The sequence below is a fragment of the Aspergillus terreus genome, genomic scaffold (genome assembly GCF_000149615.1).
Source record: "Aspergillus terreus NIH2624 scaffold_1 genomic scaffold, whole genome shotgun sequence".
Lineage (NCBI taxonomy): Eukaryota > Fungi > Ascomycota > Eurotiomycetes > Eurotiales > Aspergillaceae > Aspergillus > Aspergillus terreus.
In genome coordinates this window covers 2613910-2638558 of record NT_165972.1, presented here as the reverse complement: position 1 = coordinate 2638558, position 24649 = coordinate 2613910, and the positions used below count along the sequence as shown (strand labels likewise).

Genomic DNA, 24649 nt, shown 5'->3' with positions numbered 1-24649 from the left:
CATCCTCTTCCTGTCTTTGTCCTTCTTGGATCACTCCCCGACCATGGGGAAGCTCCCCGCAACCGTCATCATCGCCAGGTAGGTCCCCAATCCCATACCAGAAGACTCTGAATGCTCATCTTCTCCCAGACATGGTGCGAGACTTGACGCGGCCGATAAAAACTGGCACCTCACCTCTCCGACTCCCTATGACCCTCCTCTTTCCTATGGCGGCTGGCTCCAGTCCCGCGCACTAGGCGCCCGCATCATCTCGCTCCTCCAATCCAGAACCGAGGCAGATGAGCCCACCTCGGCGCAAGACCAGAACACTCCCAACACGACCACCTTCCCGTCATCAAGTCCCAAACGAAAGCGCAGAATCATCATCCATACTTCCCCCTACCTCCGATGCTTGCAGACGGCCATCGCCATCAGTGCTGGAATCAGCCAACACGATATTGACGGCGACACATCCGCCGTCAGCCACACAAATGGTGCCACATCCTTGGCTGCAGATTCCCCCTTCACTCCGGTCTCTACCTCCTCCGATACTCGCTGTCTTCTGCGCGTGGACGCCTTCCTCGGTGAATGGCTTTGCCCGGAATATTTCGAGGACATCATCCCACCCCCCAAGTCCGAACGGATGATCGCCGCAGCGAAGGCAGAACTTTTGCGACACGACGACAACACCATCCCCCATGCAGACACGGCGTACAAGCCCTCCACCGGTTACTTCCCGGGAGGGTGGGGCAATATGGGCCAGACTCTGGCAACATATCCGGAAGACGAGGTGCCAGATGCTCAACAAAACGGGAACGGGGTCCCCGTATCGAATGGGGATCGTAAAGAGGGGACAAGAAACCGCGCAGGCAGTTACGATTCTTTGCAGTCCGCCGACTCGCCACGCACCCGGCGCATGCTGACCAAGATCAACACCAACCTACCCCCTATCCCCGACGGCACCTACATGCCACCGACCCCGAGCTATGCCATCTCGCGCTCGGCCCCCATTCCGGCCGGGTATGTCGCCCACGCACGAGATGCCTGCGTAAAGATCGACTATCAATGGGACAGTATGCGTGATCCTCCGAACTGGGGGAGTGGCGGCGAGTACGGCGAGGAGTGGAGCACCATGCATGCCCGTTTCCATACGGGACTGGAGCGCATGCTTTCGTGGTATCGGGAGCAGGACCCTGCGGCCCGACCTCGTCGCCACTCGCAACAGCCACAGACAGAAGACAGTACCACCCTGCCGAACGATGCCGATGATCAGATCGAAACAGTCTTGATCATCGTGACCCATGGGGCTGGGTGCAATGCGATGATCGGCGCCCTGACCGGAGAGCCCGCCTTTGTAGACATCCCCACCGCCTCCCTGACCATGGCCGTGCGGAGGGACCAAGATGATGCATCGTCCCGGGCCGGTCTAATCGGTGGTCCCGTCGCGCCTCATTCCCGTGCACACGCACAGGCTCCTTTGCAGAGCTATGACTTGCAGTTGGTGGCCTCCACAGATCACCTCCGACCCACCGTGAACCCCTCCGCATCGATTCTCTCTTCGCCGAGCAGCGTGACCTCACCTTCCAACTCAGCCTCGTCTCGTTATCGCGTTGCGCCCCGTCCCTCGATCTCGCAAGCGTCGTTCGTAATCGGGCCCTCGCTCACGTCGGGTCCGGCATCGCGAGGTTGGACAATGGCCCGGCCATTCACCGCCCCTCGTGGCTCCACCGGACTCTGGGGGTCGATCTCATCGCCGAGCGAGGCAGGTGAGGATATCATCCCTAATTTCGGCGATGCGTGGTCTGCAGCCGCCGCAGTGCCCCCAGTCCCCAGTCACAGTGGCAGTGCGAGTTTCAGCAACGGCGTGAAACCCGAGGAAGCACCCGGCTGTTCCCATCTACCGCAGAGGACATTGTCTCAGCGCGGGTTGTGGGGTAGCTCTCCGTTATCAAGGGGCGCAGAAACAGGGGTCAAGCGGCGTTGGACGGTGACGGAACGACGTGTCTGAGATTGTCGGCTCCGTTCAGATTTGCCTGGATTCACCGGGTCCCCTTTCGAGAAACGTCGCATGCATGTGTTCCTTTCTCATGAAGCGATTACCTGGCATAAAGCTTTTGCTTTGCAGATCACGTTTACTTGTTTTACTAGTCTCTCATCTTGTTATCATGCACTTGCGCGGCGTTTGGGATTGAATACCCTTGGATTGGAATACGCTCCTCTGCATTCATCTTACTTGTACCAATGATACCACCTCTCTGCTGCCTTCCTGTATAAATGTACTCCGACTAGCACCGCATAGTAGTAGAACCTCGGTAGTCAACAACCGTGTTGGGCGATAGCGGACACGTGACGTCATGGCGATCCGGCAAATCAGGCCATGCTGATTGGCCCTGTCGATCTGCGGGTGCCTGCATGCCTTGGTGCCTGAAGACTCATTGTTATCGCCATCTCATCCATCTCCCCATCACACACACATTCTCTCTCTCTCTTTCTCCTAGGTAGACTTCTCTCTGTTACATACGTCCCCAATTTGCATTTTCGGCTCCACCATCCCCTTTCGCTCCCCTGGTATCCTCGTGGGCATGCCTTTTGTCGAATCCGACGGTCTTTCCGTCACCCATGCCTGCGAAAGGTCCACCCCGCCTGATCTGCGTCTGATCCATTACAACGATGTCTACCACGTTGAGTACGTCTCCGTGTCCAACTGACCTCCAATACGTGCGCAAGCTGACAACTATAGACCAGGCTCGGCTGAGCCTGTCGGTGGTGTCCCCCGATTCCAGTCCGTCGTGAACTACTACCGCTCCGATCCCCGTTTCGCCGGACAACCCGATATCTTGACCTTCTTCTCCGGAGATGCCTTCAATCCTAGCCTTGAGAGCACTGTTACTAAAGGGAGACACATGGTGCCCTTCCTGAACAAAGTGGGAACTGATGTAGCTTGTCTCGGCGTATGTTTGCTATCATCGCCCTTCATGTGCGTGCATCAAACAAGGCACCCCGCTAATACACTCGCCGGCAGAACCATGACCTCGATTTCGGCGTCGCACAGCTGCGCCATCTGCGCAGTCAATGCAAGTTCCCGTGGCTACTCGCGAATGTCCTTGACCCCGCACTCGGACAAGATGTCCCCATCGCCAATTGCGAACGGACCTGGATGTTGACCTCGTCCAACGGAATCAAAGTGGGTGTCATCGGGCTGGGTGAGAGGGAATGGTAGGTCTTCATTCTTGCAATCTTTTAAGATGCCACAATACTCATTGGTCACTCAGGCTTGGAACAATCAACTCCCTCCCCCCCGATCTGATCTACAAATCCGCTTCGAAAACCGCCATTGAGCTCGTCCCCCGTCTCCGCGAACAAGGCGCTGATATCATCGTCGCCGTGACCCACCAACGCGAACCCAACGACTACAAACTAGCCGAGAACGTACCGCCGGGGTTGATTGATATTATCCTTGGCGGCCATGACCACTTCTATGGTCATGCGGTTATCAACGGCATCCACGTCCTCCGATCTGGCACCGACTTCAAACAACTGAGCTACATTGAAGCATGGCGGAAGATCGACGGTCCTGGCTGGGACTTCAGCATTGTCCGACGGGATATGGTTCGATCGATCCCCGAGGACCCCGCCACCGTGGCGCTGGTCGCCCGGCTGACGTCCAGCCTCAAGGCGAAGCTGGAGAAGCCCATCGGGTATACAGTCCGCGCGCTGGATGCGCGGTTCTCGACCGTCCGGCAACGGGAGTCGAACCTGGGGAACTTCGTCTGTGATCTGATGCGCTTCTACTATGGCGCCGACTGCGCGATGATGGCAGGGGGCACCATCCGTGGCGACCAGATTTATCCCCCGGGGATCCTCCGACTCAAAGACGTGCTCAACTGCTTCCCCTTCGAGGACCCGGTGGTGTTGCTGCGGGTCCCGGGAAGCGCCCTCATGGACGCCCTCGAGAACGGCGTCAGCCAGCTGCCGGCCCTAGAGGGCAGATTCTCGCAGGTATCGAACATTTCGTACGGCTTCACCCCGTCAGGCCCACCTGGCTCGCGCGTCAACTGGGCCAAGGTCGGCGGCCATCCCATCGAATACGACCGCAAGTATCTTCTCGCTACGAGAGGGTATATGGGCCGGGGCAAGGACGGGTTCGCCTCCCTTCTTGTGCAATCGGCTGGTGGTGAAATCGAGGAGGTCGTGGATGAGGAAAGCGGAGTCTTGGTCAGCACCCTTCTGCGTCAGTATTTCCTCAGTCTTCGTGTGATGGGCAAATGGCAGCGCTGGAGCAAGAGCATGGCGCGGCATTGGACGACGGTGCACAAAAACTTCCAGAGCAACGGATGGGTGAAGCCACCCTCAGCCGACGGGTCTCCCATCTCGGAGAAGCCCCCCATTCGACTGCAACGGCCGGGTCTCGAGCGGACCAAGAAGTATTTCTATTATGGCCGCTATGGGGAGACGGAGGCCGCGGAGAATGGCCAGCAGGCCGGTGAGAACGACGAAGACATGGACTCGGATTCCGACTCGGACCCTGAAATCCTCACTACCCCGCAGCCCACGACCAACTACGTGACTCTCCCTGCGCGAACAGCGGCGGAAGAGGAACGGCGACTGCGACTCGCCCGCCGAGCGCTGCGCAAATGGATGCATCGCGCCGGGCTGCACCCGGCGACGCTCAACGATGTCGAAGAATTGAGCTACACGCCCACATGGACGCAAGGAATCTCCCCGCGCCTGGAGGGGCGAATTGTGATCGAGGAGAAGCAGATGGAACGCCCTCTTTGAGGCGGTTGATTATATATATGACTTACAACGCATGATATATCGCTGCAGCGCTTTGGGTTCTTACAGTGTATATATACATATCAGGTTCCATGAACATTGATAGACATTCCGCCGTGGGCTACGATTGCTTTCGAATGAGAGTACCCGCTTGTAGACGCCGTACAGCCCCCTAACGGGCCAAATATCCCAGAGCATTCTTCTTCTCCGGGGCCAGATCGGGTAAGTAGGCGGCATAGACCCGATATTGCTATTTATCGCAGGATTTCCGGTCGGCATTCCGTCGTCGATAGTGTTAATCATAGACGGTGTCTTCCCTCCACTGACTGCTGAAGGAGCTCCACAATCTCTTGATGGTTGTTCAATGCAGCCCAGTCCATCGCACTTCGGTTCGTGGCATCTTTAAGACCGACCTCCGCGCCTTGATTGACTAGATACCGTACAACATCCGCTTTGCCCATCTCCGCCGCTTTGTGTAAAGCGGTTCCCAAGCCCATAAAGTAAAATAGTCTCCATGAAAAGTAGTGATTTTCGTACATCTTCGAATTCAAAGGAGCTCCTCTCTCAAGCAGCATGCCCAGCACCTCGATAGTATCCGTTTGACGCTCAACAGCATGGTGAAGCAGTTGCCCTTTGTGAACGTCCCCTCCGCGGTCCAGAAGCAGTTTGATAATGGAGAGAGAAGCTTGTTCTACCGCGTAGGACAACGGTGTAAGATCAATAGAACACTGCTTATTCGGGTCGGCTCGGTGGTCAAGAAGCCAAAGGGTCATCTCCTCGTCGTCAACGGCATAATTAAAACAACAGTGCAAGTAAGTAATGAGGTTTGGAGGATCTATATCATAACTCACCCGAGCGCAGGAGGCCTCAATTCGCTTATCGGTTGGTTAGTATCCCATCCATTCTGCAGTAGGATGTTGAGAACCCCCTTTGACCTATGTCTTATCGCTTCTAGAGCATAGTCTTGGCTTATTGACAACCCTTGATGCAAAAATTCAGCAACAACATTCGTCTGATCTCGTCTGACAGCCTGTATCATCACTGAGGCAAGCTCATGGATATCCAGATTGAGAGGAGTCCAAGCGTCGAGCGTTGACTTGAATCTTGGAAAGTCGCCAACCGCGCAGGCGGCCACCATTTCCCGGATGATCTCCGGAGACGTCTGACGCGGAACAGGAGGCCAGGTGCTCTGATATTCTTCTTTGGGAGGAGTCGTGGACATGGTGATAGAAACAAGGCTAGGGATGTTTGTCGTTCGCGGTGGCGCAAATAATTACAGCCCGAAGCTGGTCCATGGCTTTCCTGATCGTATCGAGAGGGATGAATTCAGTCTCAAGTCGGGTCCCTGCATTGCTTGGCCGGAATTAGGGCTCCCGGCACGCCATGAAAACAAGAAGCATTTGGAATGTGGTGGCTGCTATCCAACCAACAACTGCATTGATGGGCGGTCGAATTATATACACTACAGAATCCAGGATATCATTCATAATATTCGTCAAAGTCTTCACTGCACTCCCACAGGTCGTGCCCCTGACAGATTCACCACTCGTCCTCCACCAGAGGCAGCTGCAGCCGCCATCGGATTCCCGACTATAGCAGGCGGCGGCTGCACCCAGCCAGGTACGCTATCGTCCTCGCTCTCCCGGGCAAAAATCGTCTGCCACACGTTGGGAAATCCAGTAGGAAGGGCCCCGCGGAGGCGTGCACCGGGGATGGCAAACCGCGGGTTCCGATGGGTGAGATAGCCGCGCATGAGACCTTGCGTCAGAAGCGATGCGAGAATGGACTCGATCTCGCGCATCATTTGACTGGGCTTTCCTTGGTCTGACGGCGACTCTGCTTCAGGTCGCTGGGCGTACGGATTCAGCTCATACGGCCCATAATCCACGCCTGATGTTCCGTCCACTAACTGCCCCGGTTGATTGATTTGCCATTGCCCCTGTTCGTCATAGTAACCATCTGGAGAGAGAAAGTCGGCGTATTTCGCCACCACCGTAGGATCCACGTCTCTCTCGAGGAACCCATCTTGATCCAGTCCAGCAAAATCCCGATCAGCCGGTTTATAAACAAGCTGTGACCCGATATTACTGAGACCAGCCTGCGCATCCGTGCCCGTTTGTGGCGAAGGCTCTCCAAACGGGCCCTGAATCGACTGAGCATGCTGAGACTGGAGCCATCGCACGGCGGCTTCCAGTTTAGACAGATACAGAAAAGGTGGGGGTCCTCGCTGACCTTGTCCCTGAGGGTCGCCGTGGAAGCCACCGTGAATGAAGACCTTTCGCGCGAGGGACCGCCACACTAGAATCTCGCACCGGTTACGAAGGGCGAGAAGTATCCCCTTGCGGGCGAACCACTCGGTTACCGAAGACTCCACGGACAGGTGCTCCCGGAAAGCGATGTAGTCCCCGCGAACAATCAGTCGACAAAGGGGGAGGAATTTGTCGGAAAGACCTTCGGCTTCGGGTCGTTGGAGTAGGTCCATGGAAGGAAACCGACCCATTATAATATTGCAAGGTATCAGGTAGGTGAGGATGACTCGCTTCTGGCTCAATGCCTGACGGTGGCATTGATCGTACGCGGCTTGAAGGGCGATTTGTGCAGGATAGAAGAGGTTGTTCGAGAAGAGATATCGTCCAAGATAGTAGAGGTAGGTGACCCTTTGGGAGGCAGGGAAATGTTTCAATGGGGGAGATTGGGCGCTGATACTCGCAAACATCTGTTCTGCATTTCGTAATTTGCCGCACTAGCCGGTTTGTGAGTATGGATAATGACAGAGACGCTTCGTCCACGTCGGGTGTTTACCTGGAAAAGCAGTTTCAAGCAAAGGTTGGCCATGAGGTATATCCCGACACGTTTTCCTTCCGGTTTCCCGTGAACTCCGGGGGTGCCACTGCGATCCGTGAGGCACTTAATAAACGCTTCGCGGACCACGTTGGCTGATTTTTCGACTAGCGTGACCTTCTCAATGCTTTCGTCTTGGTCAGAGTGCCCCTCCATTCTGAGTAACTGTGCGATCAATTCCGGTCGACGATCGAGGCCCATTGCTAGTTTTGCGAGGACCTTGGATAGGTAAAGGACAGTGGGAAGGACAATAACTCCGAATTGGCTATCACCGAGCGCAAGAACGCATTGACTGTGGGAGGAAGTTAGGGTCAGTCAGTTGTTCCAATCAGGAGACTTTGAGAGATACTGCAACACCGGAAATCCAATTGTAGAACTAAATCCACGGAGACCTACTTCAATAACCCTTTGAGAAGATTGTACGTGTCGAGAAGATTATCCACGTTCACATCGCGCAAGAAGGTGAAATACAGCTTCATGAAAGTGGGAAAAGCAGTCCAGGAGCTACCACCTTTGGCACGGGGCACCAGGCCTTCGCACCGTCGTAGCAAGTCCGCCTCATCGGCACCGTTGGGATATCGCCGCCGAAGCTCGTCCACCATCTGGCAATACACGTCGGACAAAGGGGGTTCGATCTGGAGGAAATCTTGGAGTCGGGCACCATCGCGGTTTTTGACCAAGTCGGCGATACTGGAAAGAAACCGGTCCAGGGTGGGAGTGCCTTGAGCGGCCATCATGGTTACGGTTGGGTGGGTGGAGGGACGGAGTTGGAGCAAATTGGAGGTCGCGCGGCTGCGTCTGGAGGGAAGATTCAACGCGGATCGCACATGGTTGTCGAGTTGTCAGTTGGAAATCCCGACGAGAGGGATTGTATATGGGCCCGAGGGATAGGAGCGAAGGAGAGTTGAAGGAATGAGCACCTGTTGGAGAGACGGGGAGAGGAAGAGGGCGCAAGCTGAAAGACGAGGGAAATCGGAGATCTTCAATGCGCTCGCACTAGTCCCAATTAGGCAATCTATACATCGCACCACCATCCAGCAGTAGATTTGGTATACTCTGTATAAGAGCATCAGACACGGTCAACCGGGTGAGTTTATCAATCTATAATCTATAAACGCAACAATTCTCACCATACTGCACAACCCTACTGTGCAATCCGATCTCCACTACATTCGGCTGTGTTGCAGTTTGGAAGCACTGGACGGCATCATACGATAGACAGTTTACGACAGCAGTGCATCTGATCACATGTGATTATACATAGGATTCATATCCAGAGATACAGCTGGTTGATCCCCCTGCACCCATTATATCATGTTGAAGACACGATACAGTCCGGATTCACATGTGCGGCCGCGATCCACACATACGTCATCGAAGCGACACCCACCTGGTGCAAACGGCCCTACGTCAACCCATCTCCATCGCTCAATTGAGTCTTATAAAGCCTTCATTCCCTATCCAGTTCGTTCTGGATTGTGTTTTCTTTGTTTCCTAAGATCGCAGTTCTCCGGCAAGTCACCATGGCCAACCAACGCGTACAATCCTCCTTCATAGCCTTTCTCAAACATCCGTTCGTCCAAACGTTCACATGGTGTTATATGCTGTTTCAAGCTGTCATCAATTGGTTCTTTGCACCCGTTCCTCCTCCTCCCAAGTCTATGGCCGATGGCCTCCCAAAGAAGAGAGTGGCCATCATCGGTGCTGGTCTAACCGGCGTATCTTCCGCGGCCCACTGTGTCGGTCATGGCTTCGATGTGCAGATTTTCGAATCCCGGTCCAAGGAGAAAGGATTGGGTGGGATTTGGAGCGTATGTTGTGATTCATCCTATAGTTATGGTTCCTTCTGAATGGTGTGACTAATCAAGACACAGAGAGTGAACTCCACTTCATCCCTGCAAATCCACAGCATCATGTACCGTTTCCACCCCTCAGTCAGATATGATACGGCCTATCCGACTCAAGGTGAAATACGCGACCAAATCATTGACCTCTGGGAGCGATATGGCCTGGGAAAACGGACCGTGTTCGACACCCCCGTCACGTCGGTCAAACAAGCTAAGAATGGAAAATGGATCATCAACGATGACCCAAACAACTACGGTCTTTTTGACGGGGTCATCGCCGCTGTAGGCGTCTGCGGAGACCCAAAGATGCCGCCCCTCCCTGACCAAGAGCAATTTAAGGGTCGTATCTTCCACTCGTCCAACTTGGATGGCAAAGATGTCAAGGGCAAGCGGGTCCTCATTGTCGGAGGAGGTGCCAGCGCCATTGAAGCATTGGAATTCGCAGTCAAGTCAGGCGCCTCGGAGATTGACGTCCTATCACGATCAGATAAATGGGTCATCCCACGCAACGTTCTGGTGCAGTCTTTGCTTGCCTGCAACATTTTCGGGCAGGAAACCATGTTGTCGTGGATTCCCGAGTGGCTGCTGCATAAGTTCTTCTATCGAGACCTAGAGGACATCGCGCCCTCGGGTGGTCTCTTCACACAAACTCCCATGGCCAATTCTGAGCTCTTCGAGCAGATCCGCAAAGGTAACGCGCGCTGGCTTCGCGGGGACATCGTTTCCGTCAAGGAAAACGGCATCCTCTTCAACCATCGGTCCAAAGGAGTGCCCAAGGGTGGCCCCGGACATGAATCCGTCGTGCCAGGAGACGTCGTCATCATGGCAACCGGGTTCAAACGGCCTTCCCTCTCCTTCCTGCCGAACGAAGTGTTTGAAGAACCTTATGCTCCGCCCAGCTGGTATCTCCAAGTGTTCCCTCCTAAACATACAAGTATCTGTGCCAACAATAGTACCTATGTGAACGCCATTGGAACCGTGGGTAACATGCACATCGGAATCTACACCCGCTTCCTCCTCATGTTCCTCACCGACCCTCTCACGCGGCCGACCGAGGGCCGGATGAAGACTTGGATTGATTTCACCCGGTTCATGAAGCGGTGGTCCCCCACTGGTGCGTTTGACTTTTTCACCTATGCTGAACTCATCTACTGGTTTGTCTTCGTGCTCCTGGTGAACCCCTTCCGGTGGAAGTGGGCGCCGTTCATCCTATTTGGCCTGGGACGGGGCCTCCCACTGGAGGTCGTCAAACATGAAGAGGCATTCCGGGATCAGTTAAGAAAGCAGCATCAGGGTTAGCGATTTTCGCCGGTAATGACGACAATTGATCCAGTCACTTGTGCTTGGTTCATGACAGACATGTATGAAATTGCCCAAAATAGATTCTTCTGGAATGATAATGATTACGATTGCATTGCTGGTCCATCACCTGCTAAACATCCTTTGATTGCGTATTCTCTGCGTTTAAGCAAAGAAGGTAAAGTCGTCCTGGCTATGAATGGTAAAGATAGAACTTGATCAACCTTTTCATCCAGAGAAAACGAAATGAAATCCCATTCATCTATCATCGGTCTCACAATAAATGCCCAGCTAAGAAGTAACCTTGTTCCCGGAGTCTACATGATTCTCGGTGTTATCATGTAAACCAGGTGCCGTTGACACCATGTTCTTGAAAAACGAAAGAAGACGGAGAAAAAAACCTAAACAAGTCATCGGAAGACAAAAGACAAAAACCCCGAAGACACAGAACAAGGTTGCGAAAGACTGCCAGAGGTATACCGGCACGGCTGCGGAGGGTGTCAAGAACTTGACAAACTCTGACGTCTGATAAAAGTCCTCCTGTTTGGTAATATAATAGAGCGTCCTTTGGGCATCCTGACCATCGACTCCTTGCGGTGTCTCCTTTGTACGCGGTACAAGGTCCAAGACAGTGGTGAGAGTCACCGGACTCGAATGGAACGGTATAGCCCAGATGGAGAATACCTGGGAGATGTTCGCGTAGATTTTGAGATGTTGCTCGTCATAAGCTATCGGACACGTCTCAGTTTCCATCCACAGCAATCGATACAGTAAAGGAGGCTTACCAACAGAATTGACCTCTATCTCGATGTGGGGAGACATAATCTTGTACCACCGGTAGATCTCTTTAACGAACCAGCGGCTACCTTCTATGTCCCATGTCCGACAGAATGGGTGGACAAAAACGGCATTGGATGTGAAATATTCATCGATCGTGCGCGCCTGGACAAGCGGTGTTCCTTGGGTGAGATTGAGAATCACGTCCCGAATTTCTGCTTCTGAAGACGGGTCAGTATGTCGGTCAATGCACAGGTATATATATTGCTAACTTTACCTGGGTTCTCCATTATGGTGATCAGTCCCGGTTATCATCCAGTTGTCCCTGGAATAGGATGTGTATAACCAGTTCTCAAGGTTCGAAGGGGTTAAATATATCGCGGTCGAGGGTGGAGAGGATGTGCAATCGACAAGATGATGAACAAGTTGTGTCAATGGCATGATGTCATCACCCGCCAGGGGAACATGTGAATCGAAAGTAAGCTTAACGCCTAAATCATCTCCGGCCTGCCGCCAAACACCTCGAAACAATCTAGGCTGTTCCGTCAATCCTCTTTTCCCTCTTTACTAATAGATATAACTGGATATGGTGCATTACTTGCATTGGTGGAACCTAAATTGAAACTTCTTTTCACCACCTGGTATCGAGTGCAATATACAAACGCAGGCTACATACAAGAGCACGAAGAAGCTATCTCCTGTTACAGCCATCTACCAACGCTGATCAGCGCTTCCATCCCTCAATCTTCTTCCGCCGCTTCTCAAAGATGTGTCCCAGCCCGGCGCCATCACTACGAGGTCCATCCTCGGTGAGTTTGCGCTTCCGCGATTTTTCCAGTGCATTCCCACTGCCTTTGGCTCGGCGAGTAAGCTTGGTGATACGGTCCGCCCCCTCCGTAAGACCTCTCCATTCTTCCCCTCCAAAGCCACTGTCTCCACCACCCTGGGCTCGTCGCTTCGCCCGCTCCTTCTTGCTCTCTTTGGCCAATCGCGTGAAATTCGTCTCTTCGTAGGCGGTTCTCTCGGCCTCGACCTCCCTCTCCTTCTTGGATTTGGTGTGTCTTCCGCCGCGCACGATCGTGCTACCAATACTTGGTTCTGCCATAGGCGCGGAGGACATCTCCGCGCTAACAAACTCATCGATAACGTTGGACCGACGGGGAGCGCGGTCCTTTCGGTCTCTGCTCTCAGTGGTGGGAAGAGCGGTGGGCATGATCTTCGGTGGCCGGTAGATACCGTCGTTCGAGGTTCGGTGGGTGGCGTTGTCTGGTTTCGACTCGACTGCCATTTTCTTCGTAAATGCAGACACGTTCGGTCGGTATGCCATCTCGTCAATGTCTTCTCCCTCTTCGTCATCCTCGCTATCCCCCTCGCTGTCACTGGATGCGTTTTCGGAGTCGTCCTCACTGCCGGATCCTGCGTCTCGTCGGCTCTTGCCTTTTGATGCGGTCCGGTCGCTTCGATCAGCGTCCTCGGCCGCCTTGATAACTTTGTCAACCTGGTATTTCAACCGCCCCTCTAGAGGCCGAACTCCGCGATCCAGGTACACCCGTAGTTCGATTAATTTCTTGACCACTTCATCTCGCAGCGACTGATCGGAGGATTCTGCACCCGACCCCGATTGCGACGAAACATCGCGAAGCTGGAGTAACGTCAAGAATACGAGGTTCTGTAGGTAGGAGAGAAGTAGATCGGATTTCGTATCCAGCAGGGAGATGCCCTCTTGCGGAGGCTCGATTGCAACGTCGGACGGATCGTCTCGCACAGGTTTGGGAAGAGAAGATCCTGCGGAAGAAAGACAGCCCGTGAGGTTTTCCAGCAGGGTGCTGATATTTGGGAGGCCCGAAGGCTCGGTCTGGAGGGCGGCCATTGCCAATGGGTGGTGATGCTGAAGGGTAGTGATGGTAACTTTCCTGGCACCAAATGGAGAAAAGAATTCAATTTTTCTTATCGACACGTGCCGATAGGAGACCATGCCGCTGAGTCATCAGGCACGGGCTCCTATCACGTGCGGGCTGACCAGGCTTCCCTTTTCGGCGGGCGGACTAGTCCTGTTTGGTCGTTTAGTTGGCCTCATCTTCGCGATACAACATCGGCTTCTCTTCTTCTCTCTCCTGCATCCCTTCTTCCCCCGGCTTGCACTCACATGTCGCTGTAAGAGTATCCTCTTGTGGTGCTGGACGCGTGAAAACTGTACGCCTTATCCCTTGAGATCGTCCCCTAGACACCTAGGTTTTCTGCCTAGCTCTACCCCAGCCAAGTTGGACCCTTTCCAAGCTTCCCGGCCGGTACTAATCAATCACCTCTCGCATCTCTTTCCTACAGACTCCCACAATGCGGCTCAAAACACAAGCTCGGTCGATACCGTCCGTCTTAGCTCTTCTCCCGTCGCTGTCTGCCGCGTTCTATCTCCCTGGCGTTGCGCCCACTTCCTATGACGAAGGGCAGTCGGTTCCGCTCTATGTCAACCATCTCACTCCGAGCCTAGCACAACAGGATGAGCAACTGCACTCCGTATTCTCCTACGATTACTATCGCCCCGAGTTCCGCTTCTGTGCTCCCGAAGATGGCCCCAAGGATGTGCGCGAGTCGCTAGGAAGCATATTGTTTGGAGACCGGATCCAAACGTCGCCGCTGCAGCTGTACATGGGGAAGAATGAGACCTGCAAGGCCGTTTGTAATGAGGTCACGTTTGACGCTCGCAGCGCAAAGTTCACCAACCGCCGAATCGCCCAGGGTTACAACGTCAATTGGTTGGTCGATGGCCTTCCCGGCGCCCAGCTGGATATAGAGTCGGTGACCAAGACCGAATTCTACAACCCCGGGTTCTCCTTGGGTTCATTGGATGAGAGTGGTCAGTCCTTGCTGAACAACCACTTCGATATTTTCATTGAATACCACCGGGTGGGGTTTGGAAGTAAGGACAAGTTCCGTGTGGTCGGAGTCCTCGTGCAGCCATCCTCTCGCCGCAACTCGAGGGCCCTGGAAGATGGCACTGTGGACTGCGGCACCGAAGAGGTTCCGGTCACGTTGAATGAGGATGGCGAGACCACGGTCACTTGGACCTATGGCGTGTACTGGCGAGAATCGTCGACCCCTTGGGCGACGCGCTGGGACAAGTACCTCCATGTCTACGACCCGAAGATTCACTGGTTCTCCCTCATCAATTCTGCCGTATTTGTCGTCTTCCTGGTTGGTATGGTGAGCATGATTCTCGTCCGCGCCTTGAAGAAGGATATCGCTCGCTACAACCGGCTGGACATGATCAACCTGGAGGATCTGGACGGAACCTCGGCCGCGATGGAGGACGGTATCCAAGAAGATTCGGGTTGGAAATTAGTCCATGGCGACGTGTTCCGATGCCCTCAGTCTCCTTTGCTTCTTAGTGTCTTGGTGGGCAATGGCGCCCAGCTTTTCATGATGACGGGAGTAACAGTTGGTAGGTTTACGCACGCATTGTTACTTTCTGAAGGCCGTACTGATGTCGCAAATAGTATTTGCTCTTTTCGGTTTACTCTCCCCCGCCAACCGCGGATTCCTAGCCACGGCCATCCTGCTGATCTACACGCTATTCGGATTCATCGGCGGGTATGTTTCTGCTCGGGTGTACAAGTCCTTCGGTGGAGAGTCATGGAAGCGGAACATTGTAATGACACCAGTGTTGGTGCCCGCACTGATCTTTGGCGCATTCTTCCTGCTCAACCTGTTCGTCTGGGCTAAGGGCTCAAGCGGAGCTGTGCCATTCACGACAATGCTCGCCCTCGTCCTGATCTGGTTCGTGATCAGTGTTCCGCTGAGTGTGGCGGGTAGCTGGCTAGGCTTCAAGCAACGTGCGATTGAAGGACCGACCAAGACCAACCAGATCCCTCGACAGGTTCCCCCTATGACTGGCAGCCTACGTACCGTCCCGTCCTTGCTCTTGACGGGTATCCTGCCCTTCGGAGCGATCTTTGTGGAGTTGTACTTCATTATGCACTCGTTGTGGACGAACAAGATCTATTACATGTTCGGATTCCTGTTCCTCTGCTACGGCCTGATGATCATGACTACGGCGTCGACGACCGTGCTGTTGGTGTACTTCTTGCTCTGCGCGGAGAACTACCGGTGGCACTGGCGGGCGTTTGCCGGAGCAGGTATGACGGGCGGTTACGTGTTCTTGAACGCACTTCTGTTCTGGGCCACTCGAGTGAGCTTTGGTGGTCTGACGGGAGCGGTGCTCTATGTGGGCTACTCAGCCTTGATTGGCTTTGTGGTGTTTATCCTGACTGGTATGTATTCTTTTGCTTTTGGACACTTAGATCCAGCTGACGGCGGATAGGATCTATTGGCTTTTTCGCCAGCTGGGCATTTGTGCACCGTATCTATGGATCTATTAAGGTGGACTAAATTTCCCATCTGCTTTCCACCTTTTAATACGCCGACCCTAGTCTGGGATCGACATCACGGTCTGGGCTGTGGCCGATCTGCAGCTCTCTCTACCGCCCTTTGGCTTCTCTTTTCGCCTATAAATGGCGTATGAATAGTATAGCTGGCGGGGTGGACGGTATCCATCCCTTCGTGTTGGGGGCACCTCCTTGGTAGTGCATGCATTGGTCCCGGATGTACATAGACGAATACGTGGGTACTGTTGACGATTTTGCTTGTTATTTGATGCGCCCCCTTTGTCTGGACAATTTTGAAAATGTATGATTAGGCTGAATAGATCAAGGAGTCTGTTATCCTACCTACATCAAAGGTTTTTGTTCAAGTGTACGCTCGAGATGATGTTCTCGCATATACTGACATCCCGGGACTATTTCGAACGAGAGACGATGACGAACTGTGAGATCTACTGTTAGGAAATGTATTCATATAAGGTACATATATACAATATAATCCAGCATCTTTCAGCAGGTAAAGTCAGCAAGATGAGAGTGAAGAAAAAGCGACAACTCAGAGGAGAGACTGTCGGTGTTCTTTGGGTCAAGATGAAATCAAAGTCCAAAAACGAGTAAGAGAGAATCAGGCAAACAGAAATCACCGCCCAGTACATGGATCAACCTGCCCCGTTCGGGCAGATGGCTGGTCGCCGAGTGGTAGGGGGAATCCTAGAGGTACAAAGACCCAAGAAACAGAAGACGTACAAAGAATGAGACGACAAAGTAGGTAGGCACCGGAAAGGCAATGCAAAGAGTCGCACGCAGAAGTGGGGGAAGTAAGGAAACTTTCAGTCGCGTGAAATTCGTCAAGAGGAAGAGTCTGAGGGCATCATAGAAACAAAACACAGACGGTCCTCGCAGCCGACTATACCAAGCCATCGTACAAGGACAATGCGCTGACAATCGTCTCGTCTCGCTTGCTACCCTCCTTGAATTCTTCCATGTCTAGACTGCCATTCTCATCCTTGTCCATCATGCGGAAGATTTTCCGGACCCGTTTCTCGGGGGTGTCCTCGTCCTCGGGCAGTTTCACCATCGAGCCGACCTGATTCATTAGTATTGAAGTCGTCAGGAAGAAGGCGAGGAGTACGTACCATCTTGTAGATCGCCTCGACGATGGCGAGCATCTCCTCGTAGGTGATCTTGCCATCCCCGTCAATGTCGTACAGCTGGAAGGCCCAGTCTAGCTTGTCCTCCATCTTCCCGCGCGATGTTACCGACAGCGCACAGATGAACTCTTTAAAATCGATCATGCCGCTATTGTCTGAATCAAACACCCGAAAGACGTAGTTTGCAAAGGATGACGGGTCGCCGAAGGGGAAGAATTGGCGATAGATTTTCTGGAATTCCTCCTTGGTCAGGGTGCCCGAGGGGCAGTCCTTGAGAAAACCTGGGGGTCGCGCGATGTCAGTGACAGGGTTCTGTCGTTTGTTCCGTCACACTTAACCTCACAGCTTGTTCGTACCTTTGTACCATTGCTGCAGCTCCTTTTTATCGAAGTGGGTCGCCTTCTGCAGCTCATCGAGCTGGGAGGGGGAAAGCTTTGACTGACTGCAAGCGCATGTTCATTAGCCTGAGGACTTTAAATAATAGTTTTAAAGACGTGAGAGGGAACAACAACGACGGGAAGGAAATTCGAAGAGGGCGACGTCAGCGACAAGCGGGATTTGGAGGGCGCGGGCGAAGCCCCTAACCCCGCGATGGACTCGATCTGGCTCCTGGAGTCGATTCGCCTCGTGGGGTTGTCTCAGACCCGTGTCATCTCGGTCATCTCATCTTGATGTGATCGCTTCGTCTCCTGATTATTTGTCTCCTTGAACTTGCAACTTCGCGGTGTTTATGAGGCCCACTCGATCCGGTCTGAAAGGAATGCGGAGGAATAGGGAGGCGCCGCACTTACGACTTGCCCATGATCCCAACCAGATGACGTTAAATACGAGACACTCCCGAGAGGTCAACGACGGAATCTAGACACAGAGACAAGTCGGGATCCACGAGCCAAGCAGACGGATTATGCGCCGCAATGGATACGGACGGAGAGGGCGGAAGGCGCGGGGTAAACGAGAGGCGGGATGTGGCGGCGGTGAGATGGATTAGGACGGAGTCGCAGATAGGGAGGCAAGGAAAGAGGAAGATGATAAGTAAGACCGAATACGAGGAAGAGAACCGGAGGATGGAACAAAGCAGAGCAGAGGGACGGGGGAGAAGAAAGAAGTTGAAACGGTGGAAGACGCCAGAAGCAGAGACCATGTGGGAGGGAGGTTACTAAGAAGATTATCCCAGGCGTGGCAACCAGAGCCGCGGGTCCAGACCGTCTGCTTGGCACGATATACTGGGTCTACTTACTTACCCACTGTAAATATAGGCACGGTCTAGGTAGAATCTATATCCATGAGCATTAACTCCCCGATCTACCTGTATGTACATGGGTATCGATGAGCCCGTCTAGTAGCTATCCGTCTAACCGTACCAGCCCAGACGACCACAGAGACGACCGGTGGAAAACAAGAACGCATAGGGAGAAGAAAAGAGAGACAACAGACTGATCATAAACACTAGAATATCAACTTCATTTCCAATGGACATGACGGACATGCTCGGTGCATGCATGACCGCATGAGACAGAAGAAAAGAGCCCGGGAAGCAATCGTCCAGACATGTCAACAGAAGAGAAACTGTACATCAGATATCTTCGATAAAGGGATAAAACAGACAACAGAAGAGAAATCGTGGATCATCGTCGATCAAAAAACCAGCTCGAACGTTGCTTGCCCGTCTCCTGCGGCTGGCTACTACCGTCTGTCCCTCCACCACCGCCACGGAGCGGCTTCGCAATTCTCGAGCCGCCAAAACTGAAACCGCCGCTGCCATCCATACTTGGAAGACCCCTCGTCGACCCTTGTTTCGCAGCTTCCAGTCGCTCTTTGACCGCAGTGAGTTGAGCTTCAAATCTGTGAGAAGGCTGTTAGCTCGAGGTCTGGCCTAGGGGGAGCGAGATCTGTCATCAGGAAGGATACATACCGGTGATTCGCTTGGGTGAGCTTCTCCTGGCTCTCCTGGAGCAGGCTCTCCAAGCTGGCAATGCGCTCATTCCTCGCGATGAGCTTCCGCTCGGCAATGGCTACCTCTTTCTTCAGGCTGCTGTTCTGTTCTACCAGCTGTCGTTGCACATGCGTCAGTTGCTCCAAGTTGCGTTCCAGGAAGGCCATTTTCTTCTGCTGGGCCCGGTTGTTCGACGACCGAAGCACGTTGTTGTACTGCTCCCGCGCATCGTCCAGCGAGATTTCCAGCTCCACCACGCGCTCGCAGCGGTTCTGGAGGTCGCGCATCAGCGACTTCTTCATCGCGTCGAATTCCGCGATCTGCTGCTGGAGGTTCTTGCCCGCAGCCCCGTTCGTGGACACGCGCGACTGAGAGTCGGCGAGCGATTGCCGGAGCTTTGTCAACTCCTCGTCCTTGCGGGAGATCTCCTCGCGCAGTTCGTTGGCGGCCTGCATCTCTGCCTCCTTGCGTGTAACATAGACCTTCTCTAGTCGCTCCCGGATCTCTTCCACATCGTCCTCGCCCAAGTTCCGTTCCAGAAGTTTCTCATAGTCCTGCTCGAGATTCGCCAGCTTCTGCTCTAGTTCAACTCGACGGCTGTCCTGCAGCTCGCTCAGTTCGCCCCGATCATTCATCGTGAGTTCTGCCTGTCGGATGAAGCCTTGGGTCTCCATCAGGCTGGCGCGTAGCTCCTGAAGGTCATCGGGAGCGATGGTCTCGCCAGCTTCGCTGATCTTATGCAGGGAGTCCACGCGCTGAATGAGGGCCTGGAGCTTGCGTTCATTATCGGAGAATACGTCTCCGCCCAGGTCAAATCCAGCCATCATCTTCGCCATCTTCTCGGCCTTCTTCTTCTCTTTCTCATCGAGAGCAGCGGTGGTCTCCTTGGCTTTCATTCGCACGTCAAGGAGCTGCTGCTTGACATCGTCCAATTCCGCAGTCAACTCGGCGTTGGCCTCGCGGAGGCTGTCCATCGTGATCGAGGCCTCCTTGCTCTCATACGACACCTTCTCCAGGTTCATGCGCAGTTCATTGACCTCGGCGTTGAGCTTGTCGTTGTCCTTGCCCGACCGCGCTGAGTTCTCCTTCATCGTCTTCAGTTCCTCACGCGCCTCGCGCAGGCTTCTCTCCACATTGGCAATATGAGATTCCTTCTCGGCAATCTGGTCGTGGAGCTCGTTCTCACGCCGAAGGAACTCCTCTCTCTCATCCTTCTCTAGGACCAGACTGGGTGTGCTGGAACGATCGCCGATCCTGGAATCAGGACGGGGCGTTTCCGACCTAGCGGTCTCTTGTAACCGTGACGGGGTACCGGGACGTGGCGCGCGAGCCTCTGCCTTCGTCGAGGAGACGACTTCGTTGCCACGCGCAGGAGTCCACCGGTCTTTGGGTACACTTTCACCACTTCGCCATGACTGAACTTCCGTCTCCAGAGCCGACACGTAGTTTTCGAAACTGGTGACCTGGCTCTGGGCCTTGCGCAGCAGCTGCTTCAATTCGGCCGGACTCAACTCAGCATTGACCTTCGCCTTGTTCTTGATCGCCTTGGCCCGCACGCCGAAACGCAGGGTCGAGATTGTTTCCGCGTCGTTGTAGCTACTGGGTGAGCAGTTGATAATGAGGGTGGTACGGGAGTTACCTCCCAGACTCTCCTGCAGGATTCGAGTAAGTTTCGAGTCACGGTAGGGAATGTGTGTCGATTTGCCGTCAGTTAATGCGTTAATGACCATGCCCAAGGCACTCAAACTCTTGTTGATCTTTTTGGCCTCCTCTAGGGTCTGGCCGCTCGCACCAGTCTTGCCAACTTTTTCACTACCAGCCAAATCAACCAAAAAGAGTTGGCCACTCTTGGCTGAGCCTGTCTCCAGATTCTTCTGCGTAACGGTAATGACGAAGATGGAATGGGATCGAGAGGACTCTTGGTTCATGTTGGTCGCTGCCACCGCTCTCGCGTTGCCACCCCGGCGCATCACTTCATAAACTTCCTGGACACTCGACACGTAGACCTCTAGCAGACCCTTGACGTAAACACCGCGGGACTTTTCCTCGTGGACGGGGAGATTGTCGTTTTGGGGCACGAGGAGATCGCGGATGCGCTCCATGTAGATTTCCATGTAGCTGACGCGAACGGTGTATTCGATATTACTCGGGCTCGTGAGAATGCTGGCGAAAATCTGTTCGACAATACGCGGGATGATACCCTTCCCCATGTCGTCGTCGATATCCGAACCCATCATAGTATAGGACTTTCCCGCGCCGGTTTGACCGTAGGCGAACACGGTTCCGTTATACCCGTTCAAGATGTCGTCAACTGTGGGTCGGATCGAGAAATCGAAGATATCGGTTTGCTTGGAGTCCATGGGGAACACCCGATCGAAAGTGAAAGCTCCGGAGCCTTCCCTGGACTGTGCGTCGGCTTAGTACCCTGCGACGACCATGGAGACACGGCACATCGATAGACGGAGGCGGAGGTGATGAGAAAAGACTCACGTTGATCAGACATGACTGTTCGTTTTCAAACTCGACAATAGGTTCTCCTCCAGAGGCCAGCTCGACTTTATTCTGCGGTCGAAATCTCGCAACCACTGCGGGGGAGAGCGTTGTTAGTCGGACGGTCGTGCTGAATCGGTGGCGGGGGAGGGGCTCGATTCAAGTTGCATACCCTTGATGGTGTTGGAGGCACCAGGGCCAGATGACCTGTCATGCTCGAAATCGATGATCAGTCTTTGGTCGCTAGCAGGGACTCGAGTCTGAACTCACGCCATAATTTCGTTGGGCCCGGGAGGGTGAAGGCGCTGTCGTCACCGGCTGAAGAAAGACAAAACGATAAGGAAAAAGGGACCCCGCGAGGAGGGGAAGGGAAGTGTGGTGCGCCGCGCCGAAGAAGAATGCGAGAGAATGTTGATGATATGCCGAATCGATCGATCACTGTTTGGGTCAGGGGTCCACGTGCGATACGATGACACAACCGGACGAGGGAGGAAGGCGAAAATGGAACCGACAGTCCCGAAGAAGGAGGCAGGGGAAGAAGAGAGGAGGATATGAAGTCCGGTTGCCCACAGGGAGGAGAAGGAGGTGGTGAGGAGGGAAAGGAGAGGAAGAAGTCAAGGACAGGGAATGATGGGGTGGTGGAGCTCGACGGTGGGATTCGTTACATACATCGGTACATACAGTATTGAAGCATTATTGAAACCGCCGGTCCTCACTGTAAATTGCAGGACTCCGACGATCTTAAAGTGTGGTCGTTATTGAAAAGTCCTCGTTTACTTTACATTTCTTGTTCTTTTTCCTGCTACTTTGAAATGGCATTGATTTCAAGAAATATTGATGCATCTGCAAACCTATAACACGTAAGGGATAAAAGAGTAATGCAATCATCAACAAGCACCGAAAGGAACAAGATATTTACCAGGCGCCTAAACCCCGCGCTGTGCATGACATAAAAACGGCGTGAGAATGAGAGGCCTCCCCTAGAAGCATCAGTGAAGAGATCTCATCCGGGGAGGGTCATCGACCAGCCATAACCGCTTATCCGGCAGGACCGTGCAATCCACAAGCGCAACCAGGAAAGAAGAGGAAAATGAGACCGACATGATGAGAGCAGAAATCATCCCTAGTCTTCCCAGCTTTTCTCGACTGTCTCACGCACACGTTTGATATATTCCTTTCGGTTGTCTTTGTACAGGTTCGATGCTTCGACGTTCGCCGGGGAGGAGGTGTTGGGGTCATTCAGCAAACTAGACGACAAAATCCATGTTAGAATAGCTTCTACCATCTATAGGGTCTGATCAAATTAAACCAAACTGACCTCTGTATACTGGTGAGAATGGCCGCCACATCGTAGGTCGGACTCCACCGGTTCTGCAGAATATCGAGACAAAGTTCACCAGTGCCGTAAACATTGGGATGGAACATCTGGCTGATGAATTTGACGCCAGGGGGTTTGTTGGGATATTGTTCTTCGAAGTGCATGACGAGACGGAAAGTACCGTCCTCGAATGGGGTGTCGGCGGGACCGATGATGACGGCATTCCTGGAAAGCCGAGTTGTTAGCACAGAATCGATGGTAACGTACAGAGAGATGCAATAGCAGTGGTCCTTACCAGGTCATAACATTGTCGGCAACGGGGGATGCAGAGACACCTGCGGGCGGATCGGTCTGCATGCGCTGTGATAACCAACATTAGTTCATGAGCATTTCATATGGCTTGCCGATGAAACCCAGTTCTTATAAAAGAGAAAAAAAGACAGGATGAAAACTACGGGGAAAGCCATCAACTGACTAAAGCTTCATACCTTGAAGTCACGCATCAGACGACGGCGGGCAGAGGTCGACATGGCGGCGGGGTAGATAGCTGTTTCGGATAAGGCAGACAAACAAGTCGATGGGAATGGAAGGCTTCACGGGAGTAGGTGATTTTGGGCAAGTTTGGGAGATAAAGGGAGGATGAGAGAGTGGGCGAGAAGAAGAGACACCCTGGAGGAGAGGGAGCGGATGAAATGAGGGAGCAGGTTCAAACAATCAAGCCCGAGTGGTGACTGATGATGGAATTGAGTCCGTTGCCATCGGAGCATACCCCCGGGAGAATCTTCCTGATGGGGGAACCCTCTTGATTGAGACTAGCCGCATTGCCACTCTCACGTGAGACAGACATGACTAAGCTCTGCCAAAATGCCTCGGTCCAAGCGGGTGGATGCACTGCGGATGGGCGGTTAGAGGCGGGATGCTCTGCGGAGAACAAACAAGTCGCTTCATTCCTCTCTTCTCTTCTCCCTGTCATCCAGCTGTTCATCTTCTTCCTGTTCTTTACAGACTCCCTTCTCCATTCACCCACATATCATGGCGATCCAAACATCATCCATGCTGGGAGCTCGTCTCCTCACCAAGCGAGCTGCCCTTTCCCCCGCATCACGTCAGTGGCAGAGGAACTTCAGTGTGGCGCGTCCTCTTTCCAAGGAAATCCAGGAAGCATACATTCTCAGCGCTTCCCGGACGCCAACAGCTAAGGTATAATCTTCAGCCTATCTGGAAGGAGGCTCTATGGGACTAATCGATTCCTCGCAGTTCAATGGTTCGTTCGCCTCCGTCTCCGCTCCCGAGCTAGGTGCAGCGGCCATCAAGTCCGCCGTGGGCAAGTCTGGGGTGCCTGTGGAGAAGATCACGGATGTCTACATGGGTAATGTACTGCAAGGCTCCGTGGGCCAGGCGCCCGCTCGTCAGGCCTCCATCTTCGCCGGCCTTGCCCCTACTGTGGAGTCCATGACCGTCAACAAGGTCTGCGCATCCGGTCTCAAGGCTGTGGCGCTTGCTGCCCAGAACATCCAGCTGGGTCTTGCCGAAGCTCAAGTTGCCGGAGGAATGGAGAACATGTCCCGCGTCCCCTACTACATGGCCCGTTCCAGCCACCTGCCCCCCTTTGGAGACATTAAGCTTGAGGATGGTCTCATCAAGGATGGCCTGTGGGATGTGTACAATCAGTTTCACATGGGAATCTGTGCCGAGCAGACGGCGAAAAAGTACGAAATCTCTCGTGAGGATCAAGACCAGTACGCCATTCAATCCTACCAGCGCGCTCAGGCAGCCTGGAAGGAGAATAAGTTCGCCGACGAGATCGTCCCTGTCACCGTGAAGGGCAAGAAGGGCGACACGGTGATCGAACGGGATGAGGG

At 53.6% G+C, this 24649-nt stretch overlaps 11 protein-coding genes across 11 annotated transcripts; 5 read left to right on the top strand and 6 right to left on the bottom strand.

The window, feature by feature from the left end:
• Positions 1-43: 43 nt before the first annotated feature.
• Positions 44-1987, top strand: ATEG_00940 (uncharacterized protein; the record flags this gene model as incomplete). Its single annotated transcript, XM_001211026.1, has 2 exons — positions 44-78; positions 130-1987. The coding sequence occupies 2 exons, from the start codon at positions 44-46 to the stop codon at positions 1985-1987; spliced, it is 1893 nt and encodes a 630-aa protein (XP_001211026.1).
• Positions 1988-2561: 574 nt separating this feature from the next.
• On the top strand, positions 2562-4758 carry ATEG_00939 (putative 5'-nucleotidase; the record flags this gene model as incomplete). Its single annotated transcript, XM_001211025.1, has 4 exons — positions 2562-2665; positions 2720-2930; positions 3002-3195; positions 3252-4758. 4 exons carry the CDS (start codon positions 2562-2564, stop codon positions 4756-4758), a joined length of 2016 nt encoding a protein of 671 aa, XP_001211025.1.
• Positions 4759-6259: 1501 nt separating this feature from the next.
• Positions 6260-8333, bottom strand: ATEG_00938 (uncharacterized protein; the record flags this gene model as incomplete). Its single annotated transcript, XM_001211024.1, has 3 exons — positions 6260-7471; positions 7558-7888; positions 7993-8333. 3 exons carry the CDS (start codon positions 8331-8333, stop codon positions 6260-6262), a joined length of 1884 nt encoding a protein of 627 aa, XP_001211024.1.
• A 786-nt stretch (positions 8334-9119) lies between these two features.
• ATEG_00937 (flavin-containing monooxygenase) lies at positions 9120-10742 on the top strand (the record flags this gene model as incomplete). Its single annotated transcript, XM_001211023.1, has 2 exons — positions 9120-9407; positions 9471-10742. 2 exons carry the CDS (start codon positions 9120-9122, stop codon positions 10740-10742), a joined length of 1560 nt encoding a protein of 519 aa, XP_001211023.1.
• A 291-nt stretch (positions 10743-11033) lies between these two features.
• ATEG_00936 (uncharacterized protein) lies at positions 11034-11809 on the bottom strand (the record flags this gene model as incomplete). The annotated part of the gene is made up of 3 exons (XM_001211022.1): positions 11034-11470; positions 11528-11740; positions 11797-11809. 3 exons carry the CDS (start codon positions 11807-11809, stop codon positions 11034-11036), a joined length of 663 nt encoding a protein of 220 aa, XP_001211022.1.
• Positions 11810-12243: 434 nt separating this feature from the next.
• lcp5 (small subunit rRNA maturation protein LCP5) lies at positions 12244-13389 on the bottom strand (the record flags this gene model as incomplete). The annotated part of the gene is made up of 1 exon (XM_001211021.1): positions 12244-13389. The coding sequence occupies one exon, from the start codon at positions 13387-13389 to the stop codon at positions 12244-12246; it is 1146 nt and encodes a 381-aa protein (XP_001211021.1).
• Positions 13390-13853: 464 nt separating this feature from the next.
• On the top strand, positions 13854-15905 carry ATEG_00934 (transmembrane 9 family protein; the record flags this gene model as incomplete). The annotated part of the gene is made up of 3 exons (XM_001211020.1): positions 13854-14958; positions 15014-15787; positions 15838-15905. 3 exons carry the CDS (start codon positions 13854-13856, stop codon positions 15903-15905), a joined length of 1947 nt encoding a protein of 648 aa, XP_001211020.1.
• Positions 15906-16492: 587 nt separating this feature from the next.
• Positions 16493-17848, bottom strand: ATEG_00933 (EF-hand domain-containing protein; the record flags this gene model as incomplete). The annotated part of the gene is made up of 5 exons (XM_001211019.1): positions 16493-16606; positions 16643-16802; positions 17105-17327; positions 17403-17488; positions 17838-17848. The coding sequence occupies 5 exons, from the start codon at positions 17846-17848 to the stop codon at positions 16493-16495; spliced, it is 594 nt and encodes a 197-aa protein (XP_001211019.1).
• Positions 17849-18671: 823 nt separating this feature from the next.
• Positions 18672-21744, bottom strand: ATEG_00932 (putative kinesin family protein (KinA); the record flags this gene model as incomplete). Its single annotated transcript, XM_001211018.1, has 5 exons — positions 18672-18888; positions 18959-21384; positions 21470-21564; positions 21642-21676; positions 21740-21744. 5 exons carry the CDS (start codon positions 21742-21744, stop codon positions 18672-18674), a joined length of 2778 nt encoding a protein of 925 aa, XP_001211018.1.
• An 848-nt stretch (positions 21745-22592) lies between these two features.
• ubc2 (E2 ubiquitin-conjugating protein RAD6) lies at positions 22593-23317 on the bottom strand (the record flags this gene model as incomplete). Its single annotated transcript, XM_001211017.1, has 4 exons — positions 22593-22716; positions 22788-23012; positions 23083-23147; positions 23276-23317. The coding sequence occupies 4 exons, from the start codon at positions 23315-23317 to the stop codon at positions 22593-22595; spliced, it is 456 nt and encodes a 151-aa protein (XP_001211017.1).
• A 502-nt stretch (positions 23318-23819) lies between these two features.
• On the top strand, positions 23820-24609 carry ATEG_00930 (acetyl-CoA acetyltransferase, mitochondrial precursor; the record flags this gene model as incomplete). The annotated part of the gene is made up of 3 exons (XM_001211016.1): positions 23820-23987; positions 24045-24526; positions 24579-24609. 3 exons carry the CDS (start codon positions 23820-23822, stop codon positions 24607-24609), a joined length of 681 nt encoding a protein of 226 aa, XP_001211016.1.
• Positions 24610-24649: the final 40 nt, after the last annotated feature.